The sequence below is a fragment of the Pan troglodytes genome, chromosome 1, assembly GCF_028858775.2.
Source record: "Pan troglodytes isolate AG18354 chromosome 1, NHGRI_mPanTro3-v2.0_pri, whole genome shotgun sequence".
Classification (NCBI taxonomy): domain Eukaryota; kingdom Metazoa; phylum Chordata; class Mammalia; order Primates; family Hominidae; genus Pan; species Pan troglodytes.
In genome coordinates, this window is record NC_072398.2 from 212,113,680 (window position 1) to 212,126,847 (window position 13,168).

General features: G+C 50.9%; 1 protein-coding gene across 23 annotated transcripts in view; it reads left to right on the plus strand.

The window, feature by feature from the left end:
• UBR4 (ubiquitin protein ligase E3 component n-recognin 4) overlaps positions 1-12,366 on the plus strand; it is a 139,905-nt gene extending 127,539 nt beyond the window's left edge. For all 23 annotated transcript variants that reach the window (XM_009449501.5, XM_009449523.5, XM_009449544.5 and 20 more), the window contains 6 exons: positions 32-157; positions 1,604-1,798; positions 4,735-4,959; positions 8,243-8,333; positions 9,406-9,568; positions 11,976-12,366. In XM_009449501.5, coding sequence (XP_009447776.2) covers positions 32-157; positions 1,604-1,798; positions 4,735-4,959; positions 8,243-8,333; positions 9,406-9,568; positions 11,976-12,040 — 865 coding nt within the window. In that variant the 3' untranslated portion in view covers positions 12,041-12,366. The remainder of the gene's footprint in view (positions 1-31; positions 158-1,603; positions 1,799-4,734; positions 4,960-8,242; positions 8,334-9,405; positions 9,569-11,975) is intronic.
• Positions 12,367-13,168: the final 802 nt, after the last annotated feature.

Consider the following 13,168-nt stretch of genomic DNA (forward strand, 5'->3'; position numbering starts at 1 on the left):
GTCGCTTGTCCCTGCTCTCCTCCCTATCCAGGTTGGCTCGAGGCCGGGAAGAGTGGGAGAGTGCCGCCCTGCAGAATGCCAACACCAAGTGCAACGGGCTCCTTCCGGTCTGGGGGCCTCATGTCCCCGAATCAGCTTTTGCCACTTGCTTGGCAAGGTGAGTGTTGAGTATTTTTCATGGTGGGATGGAGGGGATTTGCAGGGGATGGGACAAGACCCGCTATCAGCCCAATCCCCTGGTGACACCATTTCCTGTTACCTTCCTTGGGAATCCATGTCTGTCTGCTTGTTGACTGGGGAGCTGTCCAGAGCAGACAGGGTGGGGGATGGAGGCTTACTCAAGGGGTGACCTGACATGGCCCACCACAGGGTGGGAGCAACCAGCACCCTTAGCTTCCAGGGTACCAGATGAAATTTCTGGGTCTTCACTATTCCTTTGCTGATCTTATGACATAAGATGTGGGACCGACTTGGTCCTTGAGGCCAGAATTTCTGAGTTCACTTCTATAGTGTGTGGCTCTGAGGTTTAAATACGAAAGTGGCTTAGTGGCAGGGGGGATGTTGGGCTCCTTAGAAGGCCTTCCTGGTCCTAAAAACCCAGATAAGAATAGCTAAAGCATCTGTGAGGTCCTCATGTCTTGCTGATGCCTTGTGGAGTGGTGCCCCACCCCAAGTCCTATTTCAAAGCTCAGGGACAAAAAGATGCCTGTCATAAAACAGGCAGCTGGCAGTGACAATGGAGAGCATGTTGAAATGCTTAACCTCTATTCTTTTGTTTTGAGACAGGGTTTTGCTCTTGTCACCCAGGCTGGAGTGCAGTGGCGTGATCTTGGCTCACTGCAGCCTCTGCCTCCCAGGTTAAAGGGATTCTTCTGCCTCAGCCTCCCAAGTAGCTGGAATTACAGGTGCCTGCCACCACGCCCAGCTAATTTTTGTATTTTTAGTAGAGACGGGGTTTTGCCATGTTGGCCAGGCTGGTCTGGAACTCCTGACCTCAGGTGATCCACCTGCCTCGGCCTCTCAAAGTGCTGGGATTACACGTGTGAGCCACTGTGCCCGGCCAGGCATGTATTCTTGTATACATTGTACAGATGAGATGCAGAGTTTGAGCAACTTGCTCGAGGTCACCCAGTTAATAAGAGGCACAGCCCAGATAGATGGGAATGTGTATTGACATAGGAAAAACAAAAGCAAAAACAAAAAACCCTTTTATTTGGAAATTGAAGAGCTCATTCTTATGGACACGTCACTTTGTCAGTCAGAATGGATGAGTTCTACATTGCTTCCTCCAAAATGTACTTCACATGCAGCCACGGTATGTCCTACAACATTAGTTCATTAAGAAATGGGCGCCCAAGAGTGGTGGGCTCTCATCAAAACTTGGAGAGTGTCACATTCAGTCACTGCAGAAATGAAAACGTCCTATGGCCTTGTCGTCCTGCTGGCCCCAGCCTTGGCCTCAACTTTCCCTTTTATTCTTGTCTCCATTTGCAAACCTTTGCAGCCATCAGGCCTGGGAGTACTGGAAGGAGGCTCTGTCTCCCAAACTGGGTTTTCACCAGGAACTCACTTCCATTTCATTGTTTGTTCTGCTTCCCTCTAGACACAACACTTACCTCCAGGAATGTACAGGCCAGCGGGAGCCCACGTATCAGCTCAACATCCACGACATCAAACTGCTCTTCCTGCGCTTCGCCATGGAACAGTCGTTCAGCGCAGACACTGGCGGGGGCGGCCGGGAGAGCAACATCCACCTGATCCCGTACATCATTCACACTGTGCTTTACGTCCTGAACACGTCAGTACCCTGTATCCCAGGGGCGGCATCTCGCAGACCCACCCTGCATCCCTCTGCCCGAGATCCCCTCAGCTTTTTCATAGCCTCTCATGCTAGTTCCAGAGCAAGCGTCTGGCCTAAGGCAGCCTTTTTGCCGAGGTGGGGATGCTCATCTGCATTCTTTTAGGGCCACGCAGAAAAAGCAATAAAGGGAACTTCCTTCCCCCAAACTGCCCTGTCTCCCACCATGGGCAGCTCAAGACCGCATCCTTGGACTGACTTTCAGCTCACGGGGGAGCAGGAAGTGGGAAAAGTCAGGCCACTGAAGCCTCTACTTCGATGCAGCTGCTACTTCTACTTTCCAGACTGTTCTCTTGAATGGGGGGAGGCCACAGGTCGGAGCTGTGCCCACATCATTAGTCAAGGGCATATAGATTGTTACAGGTGATGGTTTCCCATCAAGGGGATGCAGCAGAGCTGAGGACCCAGTTCATAAATGGAAAACTGGATTTGTTATCCCTGTTTTCTCTACAGTGGGTAATGCTTCTGGCAAGTGTGAAGGGAAAGGGAATGTTCAAGATTATCTGGGAAAGTCAACCGACAGGGAAGGCAGCCAGGAAAAAAAAGAGATTGGTAGTTTTATCCATATGCACATTATGGGACAGTTAGGTTGGTACCTGGAAGTGTAATTTTAAAGAAGCACTTAGGCCAGGCACGGTGGCTCATGCCTGTCATCCCAGCACTTGGGAGGCCAAGGTAAGAGGATTGCTTGAGCCCAGCCTAAGCAACATAGTAAGACTCTGTCTTAATTAAAAAAAAAATTGTTTTAAATGAGCCAGGCTCACACCTGTAGTCCCAGCTATTCGGGAGGCTGAGGTGAGAGGATGGCTTGAGCCAAGGAGGTTGAGGCTGCAGTGAGTCGTGATCGCACCACTGCACTCCAGCCTGTGTGACAGAGCAAGGCCATGTCTCAAAGAAAAAAAAAAATTAGGAGATTGACTATCCTTTAGCTCTTCCATTTAATTCACTGTTTCATGCTTGTAGGCCCCATCTCCTAGCAAGAGGCTTACGGTTCCCTGTTGAAAGGTTGTGTACAGCTCACCCCGGGTAGCTGCAGCACAGTTTAGGCAACAGGACAATCTGTCTCTTCTCTTTTCTGGTTCTTTCTCTTCAACAATGTTATTTTTTCCTTCCCTCCCATTTCCTTGTGAGTTAAAAGGCTGACCTCGAGACCACAGGCTTCATTGTTAAAACACGCAGGGGCAGGTTGACATCAGAGTGCATTACATCATCTGCTGAACTGCTTAGACTGGCGGGAGCAGCACCTGGCAGCACTGATGGCACAGACCTTCCCACTGTCCAAATTTCGCTCCTTCTCAGTGTTCCTGGGGCCCTGGACAGAGCCCTGGGTGACTTTAGGTGTCAGTATGTTTCTGAACAAGCCAGACATTTGTAATTGTCAGGTCCCTTCATTGGAAAGGGAATTGGCTGTCTCACAGTTTTCTTTGGTCAGCCAGAGGCTGACCCAGAAGCTTCACAGAGAGGCCTTGCTTCTCGGCCCAGACTGCTTCCCAGTTGACAGCCATCCAATTGACATTGGTGGGAGCTTGGTCACAGTGGGGCTGAGTGCCTTTGGTGGAATATTTGTTTATGGAGGCAAGTATGTCACAGCATGGCCACCGTAAGCCAGACCAGAGCCTGAGCAGATCCTGCAGCAGCCAACAGCCTCAGATTCCCTACAGGGCTGGAAGATCAAGTTGAGTGTATCCATCCAGGCCCATCTGCAGGCAGCAGAAGCAGGCAGGGTGTCCTTGCACCCTCTCCTCCTGCTTTCCCAGAGTCCAGCATCTGTGCCAGTGCCACCTATAGACCTGGTAACTTTTTTTTCCCAGTTCTAGTGTTGTGTTTGTCCCCACCTCTCCCTACCAGTGCCCCATGGAGTTAGGATAGGGCATCAAGCATTCATGGCATGAGAGCACCATTCAGGATCTAAGGAGAGAGTGTACCCAGAAGCGTGTCATCAGGAAGGACTTAAGTCACCTCTCAGTGCTGATTCCGTGACCTTTTGTCAAAGCTTCAGCATGGAGAAGGAGGTAGGGTTAAGATGGACAGGCTACCTGGCTTCAGAACACAGTTCTTTCCATGATGTGAGACTTGGGCAGAATCCTTACCTCCTCTGTACTGCAGTTTTCTGTTTCTTTAAAATTGGGATAGTGGTGGCACTATCCCATAGCATTCTTGTGAGTACTAAGTGAAATAATCCTGTAAAGCACTTAGAGCAGTGCCTGGCACTGAGTCTGATGTGGTCATCATCATCATCATCATTGCAACTTAGGATGCATGAGGAAAAGAAGCAGCGCTCATCTGGAAGAGACTGTTCTAACGAAGGCGGGAGGACCTAGATCAGAAGAAGACAAACCGGAAGAGGGAGCCTAGGAAAGGAACCACATGCACATTTAGTGCAAACCATGTAAACATAACATTAACAAGACTATGTGGAGCAAGGGGGAGTCAGGCTGTGGACCCACCAGGGAATCTTGATTCATGTTTTTGGCCCCATCACTCACTAGCTTGCTGACTTTGGGCAAGTCACTTCACTTTTCTGGGCCTCTGGAGTTACTAGCACAGTTCCATGTTGGGGAGATTGTGAACGTCCCTGATATATGGTGCTCAGGAACCAGTAGTTGCTTGGAATTGTATTAGAGCTGGGGTAGGAGCTAGACACGGGGGCCAGGGAAGTAGGGAAGATGCCGCAAAGAAGGGCCTGGAAGGGGACGAAGGGCATGGATTATCAGAGGAAGTGGGAGTAGTCGTCAAGGATGGGTGGGGAGTGTTGAGTCATCCAAGCGTTCAGCAAATGTCACAAGACAACGACAAATTGAACAAATTCTTCCTGCTCTTGCTGCCGGGTCCTGCTTCCACCTTGCTTTTATTTTATCATGCCGCTTTTCTTCTAGAACCCGAGCAACTTCCCGAGAAGAGAAGAACCTCCAAGGCTTTCTGGAACAGCCCAAGGAGAAGTGGGTGGAAAGTGCCTTTGAAGTGGACGGGCCCTACTATTTCACAGTCTTGGCCCTTCACATCCTGCCCCCTGAGCAGTGGAGAGCCACACGTGTGGAAATCTTGCGAAGGCTGTTGGTGACCTCGCAGGCCCGGGCAGTGGCTCCAGGTGGAGCCACCAGGTCAGTACCTGCTTCCGGAAGCTGCTGCTCACTATTTCCCATCATCAGTTTTGAAAAGCTGCTTAGTGGTACGCATGTGCTAGGTGAAGGCATGCTTTGTGACTGCGGTGGTTGACACCAGCCCTTCTCCCTTCTCAGTCTGTCATGTCAAGAGTCTAAGCTGATGGCTGGCAGGTTGCCTGGTCATTTCTGGGTTTTCTGTTCCTCTACTAGAAAGGTAGAGCCAGTCTTACCTACTGTAGAAAATGTTAGGAAGGCAGCCAGGCACAGGGTGATACAACCAATGAGATGATCAGGGCTAAGAACAGTAATCAGGTTTTCCACATCTTGCTGGTGTTGGCATAAGCCAGGAAAGTTTCAGTGTGGCCACATGGGGTATTTTCTAATAATTAAAAACTCGTCTTCATTCTCTCTTCTTGGTTACATTCCTATCCCATGCGTCCCACATTCCATGAACCTTTCTTCCTCTAGACCACTCTCCTATACGTGTGCACACCTCCCCAAGAAAGAGCATGTCAGAAAGGAAGTGGTCTTTGATTTATGACCTTGGACTGTGATTTGGGACAGACGGTCTCGAGAGAAACAGCTGGAAACTGCCGCCACAGCATCCCTTTGAGGACCCCCATGGATTGCTGTGCGCAGAGGAGACCCCATGGGTACCACTCAGGCTGCCAATGGCCCCACACAGTCTCTGCCTTTCCTGGGGAGCTACGGAGCAGGCTCTGGGTTTGGCAGTTTGCTTCTGTCCCTCGAGTGAAATGTGCCTCTGCTTCATTTCTGGAAGATCGGGTTTGTGATTTTTGTGATTCTGCTTTAGCCCAGGATTCGAGGGATCATGTCCACATTTGTAGGCCATCCAGGGAGCAGAGGGAAACTTTTAGGGCCATGATAAAGACAAGCCAAGTGGAAAATAGCTTGTGCCCTCATTGGCACACCTGGTGTCTTTATTTCCATTAGCCCTGATTGATCAAGCGTTGCTGGTCTGTGGGCACTTCACGCTCCCGGAGAGACCAGATTGGAGCTGTCCTATTGAATCTGGCCTGTACCAGATCATCACTGGAGAGTGGGAGGGGGCGTCTTGTTAGATTCCTAGGTAACCCCTGCCCCCATTCCTAACATATCACTTTCCAGTATTTCCCAAGAGCCTGAATTAATAGTTAACTAGCTGCTGGGAATCAAAAGTTAGATCTTGAGAATACTAAGTTGATAAGTCAGGCTTGCCCAGTATCCATATGCTGCATCCACAGTAAATAGAGTGGCCATTTATTGGGCACAGTCTCTCCATGGCGGGTGTGCAATCTGAACCCACAGGAGCTGTTTTGCTCTCAGTTAGGAGACTAGCATTCATTATTGTCCCAGGCAGTTCAGGAAAAGCTGATTTGGTCACAGCTTAATTAGGAAATCCAGTGTGAGCTACTACATTCATGAGTTGCTGTTTTCTCTGTAGCAGTTTCGTCACCTTTACTAATTGGCCTTAAATAATTAAGTTGGGCAGGGTCACTCAGGATTTCTGCTTACCAAAGCACAACAGCCACAGCAAAGGGCCAAATACGGCCATGGTCCGGGGCCGTGAGCCCGGCACTCATCAGGCAGACTAGGAAAGGCACTGTGGGTTTGCCCGATACTGGGAGGAGACCCATGGGGGAGAGACCACGGCTGGAAGGGCGTTTAGAGGTATCATCCTGACGCTGGGGCAGCCTCACTGGCGGCAGGCTTTGTCCTAAGTCCTGTAAGTCATGGGGTAAGCGGTAGTGGTAGGGACACAGAAATGTAGCTCAGCAGAAGCTGGCCTCTTCTGCACACTTGACATTCAGAAAAAAAGTGCCTCTGCCAGGAACTTGCAAGTACAAAGCGTGGGACATTCTCAGGCGTCTGTCAGAACTTGATGTGTTATCTTGTCTGCCAGGGTAAAGAGCTGCAGAGAAATGGATTCTTGTCCTCATCCACGGGTCCACCTTCCAGGACTTTAGGCTGCAGCATCATCACACGTATGCAGGAGAGAAAGTGGGGGCTTGGGAAGGTACTGGGGCAGAGGGAGGCCACAGGAAGCATATTTCAGTAGAGAGGGAATTGTCCCCATTTAATATTATTTGTTCTTTGCGAGTTATTTATTGAATGCAGGTGTGGATAGCCTGTCTCATGCTAGGCAGCCCCTTCACTTGAGGCCCATATAGTTTTAGCTTCTATAATGAATACCATCTATGTTTCTTATTTTTATGATTCTTATATATACCCATGCATTTTAATACTAAACATTTTAATATATGTCCCTTTAGTCATGGGATGTGTTCCAGTGTGTTTTGAGGTGTAGAATACTCTGTGACAAGGGCTCACCTAGGCTTTACTTATTACAGATGTGATGGCTGTTGGCAAACAAAACCTCCGTAGAGCTTGGGTGGTAGAAACTGAATCCTGACACTGATATTTCACTGTCTGTGCCGAGGGGAGCCTGATCTTTCTGTATTTCGTACTGGCTCTACCTGGTGTAATCATTCCTCAAACCTCAAACCAAGAGTGCCTGCTGAGAAGGCAGTGGACATTGTTAGAGGCAGTCTCCCCCCGCCTGTCGCTCCCCATATTCCAAGGAACTGGCTAGTCTTTAATCCTGAACTGAATCATTGGATTAAGTAGCAATGATACTGGTTAGAAACAACGGGGTGTGGTGAGCAACTTGGATTATCCCAGGATTTAGGTGATGTCAGGGTGGCTGCATGCTCCATCTTAGACATTACCATTGCTTAATACCAACTTCCTAGCAGCTTGCTGCCATTTAACACAGCACATGTTTGACAAGTTACTGTGTTTGACTGGTTTAGGTCTGCTGGCTTTTAAGAAATTTCTCCTAGTGGGAATGTAAAGACTGAATTAAAACCTTGTTTCCTACCTCATTTATTAGGTTCCATCAAATTCCAAGAGCTTGTGGGGGCCCAAACACAAGGGATACATAGGAATCCTTTGCCTTTCTTTAAGTCACTAGGCTTGCGTTTGCCACGTCTGCCCTGGTGATGTCTCCCCCGGTTCCATTTTACCCTGATCTGGAAGATGAGCACTGAGAGAATCAGATGAATTTCATGGAGCATTTTTGTAACCAATAAACTTCTGGGTCCCAGGGCTCCAGAGGTTCTTGCCCACAGCTGCTTTTTTCCAAGCAGAAGGCTAGTCGCTGGAACTCCGAGATGCATACACCACTGTGACTCTTCCCTTGCTCCCAGAATGCCTTGCTCTGTCCTTGTGAGTATCCTCCTAGGGACTTCATGTGATGGAATTGGATTTTCTTTTCCAGGCTCACAGATAAGGCAGTGAAGGACTATTCCGCTTACCGTTCTTCCCTTCTCTTTTGGGCCCTCGTCGATCTCATTTACAACATGTTTAAGGTAAGGAGGCTGTCAGAGGCCCAGTGGGTTTTGGCAAGAATGTAAAATGTCTGCACTCCTGTCCCTGACTCTGCCTCAGCACCCACATGGCTGCTCCTCCGCTGGGTCTGGGGGCGCTTTTTTCCTAGAAACAAACAACCCCAACTGTGGGAGTGATTGACACTGGCAGCCTGGAGCCTTGTGTCTGTGAGGTACATTTGTTTTGTTTGGTTTTGTTTTGTTTGGTTTGGTTTGGTTTTTTTGAGACGGAGTTTTGTTCTTGTTGCCCAGGCTGGAGTGCAATGGCGTGATCTCGGCTCACTGCAACCTCTGCATCCCGGGTTCAAGTGATTCTCCTGCCTCAGCCTCCCAAGTAGCTGGGATTACAGGCATGCACCACCACGCCCGGCTAATTTTGTATTTTTAGTAGAGACGAGGTTTAACCATGTTGGTCAGGCTGGTCTGAAACTCCTGACCTCAGGTGATCCGCCTGCCTCGGCCTCCCAAAGTGCTGCTATTACAGGCATGGGCCACTGTGCCTGGCCCACATTTGTAGCTGAGATCACTCCTGTCACCTGCTCCCGAGCCTGCTCCAGGCTCGGCTGTGCAGGAAGACCTTCCCCCCGGGTCTCTCTTTGCTGCTCTTGCCGCGCTATTGGGATAAGCTCTGTTGCCCTGAGTGAGTCTGACTTACCGCAGCCAGCTTATAACAGGACACTCCTCTCCGGAGAGAATCTGAGTTTTTGAGTTGGTTCCTTTCATCATCGGAATGAAACAGCTCATGGAAGCACATTGACAAGTCCCTTTGCTCTGGGGAATGCGAATGGGAAGTGTACGGGGAGGGAATGCAGCCACTTGTTGGAGCCTGTAGGTTCAGGTGACACAGTGCCTAATAAGGGGGCCCTAAGAGGAATGAAGTGAAATTGTGTTGTTCCTGGAGACAAAACACATGCTCTAGGGTGCCTGTTGGTATGCTTTGGTGTAGGTTGGGAGGGCCGTCCTTTGAGGGGTTGAAACGGCCTGACTGACTTGAGGCGGAAGATGAGGCAGCAGTAAGTCACCCACCTCTCTTGTCTCCTGTTGATTCTTGTAGAAGGTGCCTACCAGTAACACAGAGGGAGGCTGGTCCTGCTCTCTCGCTGAGTACATCCGCCACAACGACATGCCCATCTACGAAGCTGCCGACAAAGCCCTGAAAACCTTCCAGGAGGAGTTCATGCCGGTGGAGACCTTCTCAGAGTTCCTCGATGTGGCCGGTTAGTGTCAAGGTTTTCTCTTTTAAAGATCCTCCGCAGCAAAGCCCCGTGTCTTCCTCCGTGGGTCATCCGTAGCTTTATCTTCACAACCAGAGGAAACGCAGTATGAGCCAGCCTGTCAGCTGCCACCGAAAGCCCTGGGAAAGATGCGTACATAGCAAGTCACCGATAGCGAGAACAGCAGCTCTAACATGTACTGAGCACCCCCTCTTTCCCCGACATGGGCTGTTCACTGTACGTGATCTCAGCCCTTGAGGCAGCCCTATATGAGGCAGGAGCTTTGGTTATCCCCATTTTATAGATGGGGTAAATGAGGCTCTGAAAATCAAATAAGTGGCCAAGGGAACATAGCTAGAAAGTGATAGCATCCCTGTTTGAGTCTGTTTTTTAATGGCAGTTCAGAGAATTAACACGCAAATTGGAATGCCCCTGTCTTCCTCCTGTGTCTTAGGTCACAGTTGACCCCAGGGAGGCATGGGCGACCCAGCAGGGCCGCTCTGAACTGTGGGTGTGGGAGACGTGGTCAGACAATTCCTTATCCTACTGCTAGTAAAATTGAAATTCTTTGTGTAACAAATTTGTCATTCTAATTGCAAACAAACACATTAGAATTGGTTTGTATTTCATAACCAAGCACCAAGTGACAGCAGGGGGAGGTGACTTGGCCCGTGCCTGGGAAATCCACCTAGGGTTAAAAGACAGTGCCCTGTGAGGTTGTGGGCGCCGCGGCATTACAGCCCCCATCAGAGCACCCGCCCTACAAAGGTCAGCTCCCCAGAGCCAACGCACAGGTAACCAAACCTGCCAGCTCTTTTTTATGAACTTGTTTCATTTTTTTATGGCATTCGTTGTGGGAATTTTGTAAAGTATAAAGAAGCAGGAAAACAAACTCCCCCCAGATCCCACTGTTAGGAGAATGCCTCTGCTAACATTTTCTCTATCTTGTTATCCTCTGGGAATGAGACCCACTAAAGGGCTAGAGTGTTGCTCAGTGTGAATTCCTCTTTCTTCCCAGCTCAGAGCCAGCTGACCGATTTTCCCAAACAGCTCTGTGCCTCCGCATTGGCTGCCCCTTGCAGTGTCCTCAGCGGAAGCTCTGTGCTGGGATGGTCTTCGTCGACCTGGTGCCTGCCTCCGCGTCTGGGCGGGCCTGTGCTAACACTGCTCACCTCTGTGTTTGTTAACTCCACCACCTCTTTACGGCTCCCACTGGCTCTGTTTCAGCCTAGATGTTTCACCAGCATCATACCTTAGCACATGCCTCGCGTTCTTCCCAGAAAGTCAGCCCTGGGACCAGGTGGGCTGGTAAAGTCCTCAGTGCCGGGCCCTGTGCCTGTTGCATGAGCCTGTGTCACTGTGACTGTGGAAGTTGGAGCTAGTGAGAGGAGGAGGAGGTGGGCAGGGGAAGGAGGGTCCCCTGGGCTCGGGCTCCACATCAGTCCTGAGCTGCTGGCAAGCACCCCTGGCCTGCAGCCAGGGAGAGCCAGAGCCTTTGCCAGGCAGCGAGCCTCCGTGCCTTCCACTCCTAGGTCAGGTTTTGACAGCACCACTTTATTACTTTGTTTAAGCTGTTAGAAAATTTCAGAACATCAGACACACCCTATTTAAATGTGAGAACAAAAACACCTTCCAAAGCCAAACGGGGATAGTCTGAGCCGCTCTCCCTTCCATTAGCCCAGATGCTTGGGCGATGACTTCAGTTCCGATGCTGCCAGGCCTTTGGTTCTAGCAGCTCCGCGGCTGTTTTACGTGTGGCTCCGGCGTCTCCTGTCCCCTGCTCAGTGACAGAGGGGTGGGGCCACCAAGGCTTCGGTGCAGCTTGAGCACCTTCTGTGCGTGAGGCACTTGCACACGAAGGGCCTCATTGAATCCCCTCAGTGGGGCCGCAGGGCTTCTCCCTGTCTCCGTTTGATGGTTGAGGAAATGGAGCTCCTGAGCTTTGACAACCTGCTTGGGAGCCCAGGACCCATCATCAGATCAGAGCTCAGAAGCAGCTGGGGTCCTGCCACCCTGCTCTGCTCCTCCCAGCCCTCAAGGGCAGAGCTTTCTTTGGTCCCAGATCCCTTTGAGAAGATGGTAAAGACTGCAGGCACTCTCCTTTCAGAACCCGCCTTCCATTTGGCACTGGGGGTCAGTGGATTTGCACATCCCTGGGTGTCCCTGAGCCAGGTGTGGCCTCTGCCACTTCACCCCCAGCAGCAGTGCCTGCTTCTGGAACAGGACTCCTCCTGCGGAACAGGGTTTTGCTCAATGACTACCTCCCCGGTCATGCTGCTGTCCAGTGAGCAGCCGGGCCAGAGCTTGTCGGACCGCAGTGTGTTCTCTGCTAGATGCGGCAGCTGTGACTCAGGGGGAATGGGGGCTGCATGCCTGCTCCTGACACACCTCTGCCCGTTGTGCTTTGCAGGTCTTTTATCAGAAATCACCGATCCAGAGAGCTTCCTGAAGGACCTGTTGAACTCAGTCCCCTGACCACCACACAGCAGCTGCGGCGGCGAAGACGAAGCTGGCTTGCCTTCCACCCTCTGTTCTCCCTCCTTGTGCATTGAGTTCCCTCCGCGGGATGCTGCATTGTTATCCCGCCCTCCCCTCTCTCATTTTTCTTGGTGTGGCTTGGGGTTTTTAGGCTTCCTGTTTTATCTTGTGTGTGTGGTGCACTAGCTATGAGGTTGTCTGTAACCCAAGCCATCAAGGGGCCTGTACATACCTAGGAGCCATGAGTTGTCCCGGCCAACTTCATACTTGAGTGTGCACATCTTGAGAAATAAACAAGTGACTTAACACACATTGAAAAAGAAGGTGTTGCCTGCTGCTTCAACTCGTCCTCAGTGGCGCAGGCCAAATGGTTTCCCTTGAATGCACAGCCATTTCCGGCGTCAGCCCGGGAAGACTCATGTCAGACCCGCTGTCTCCAGGCCTGTTGTCAGCGCTAAGTGCTACCTGTCTATTCTTGGCCAGCAAGTTGGGGCACCACATTGGATGGCTCTGATTTTTCCCAAAACAAAGCCCATGCCTTGCTCTTAACTTTTTGGCCTTAAGAGCTGGAACCCAAAGACACGTGGAGCCCAGAGCTTTCCTAGCCCTCGGCTGAAGGAAGGCTCGCGGAGTAGGGCACAGTTTTGTTGGACCACAGAGGCCTGGGGAGCATTTGACATTCTCATGCTGCTGTGAATCGGGAATCCCTTGGTGACTTCTCTCCAGGGTTGTCATGTTAAGAGAGGGCCTGGGGCAGACTTAGGATCAGGATAAAGAGAGTGGCTGCTATTGACATTGCCAAGCACCCAGTGTACCTTATTTCTAATCTCTTCGCCCATGAGCCAGAGCCGCTTGCCCAAGGGCTCCCAGCCAGGGGCTGTGGAGTTGTCAGGTTTGTGCCTCCGAAGCTGTGTCCTGACCACTGTGGCTGCCGCTCCTGGAGGCCTCAGACCTGCTCCCCTACACACGTGGGCAGCAGGACTCCCGAGGGCCTCTCCCCAGACTTCGGGAGAAGGCTCACCTCGTGGGAGGGAGGGCTCGCTCATGCCCGTCTCCTTTCGTTCTTTGCGGGCCACTCAGCCAACTGACGTCGGCCTCTCCTGTCTGGATGTCCAGTTTCTGTGG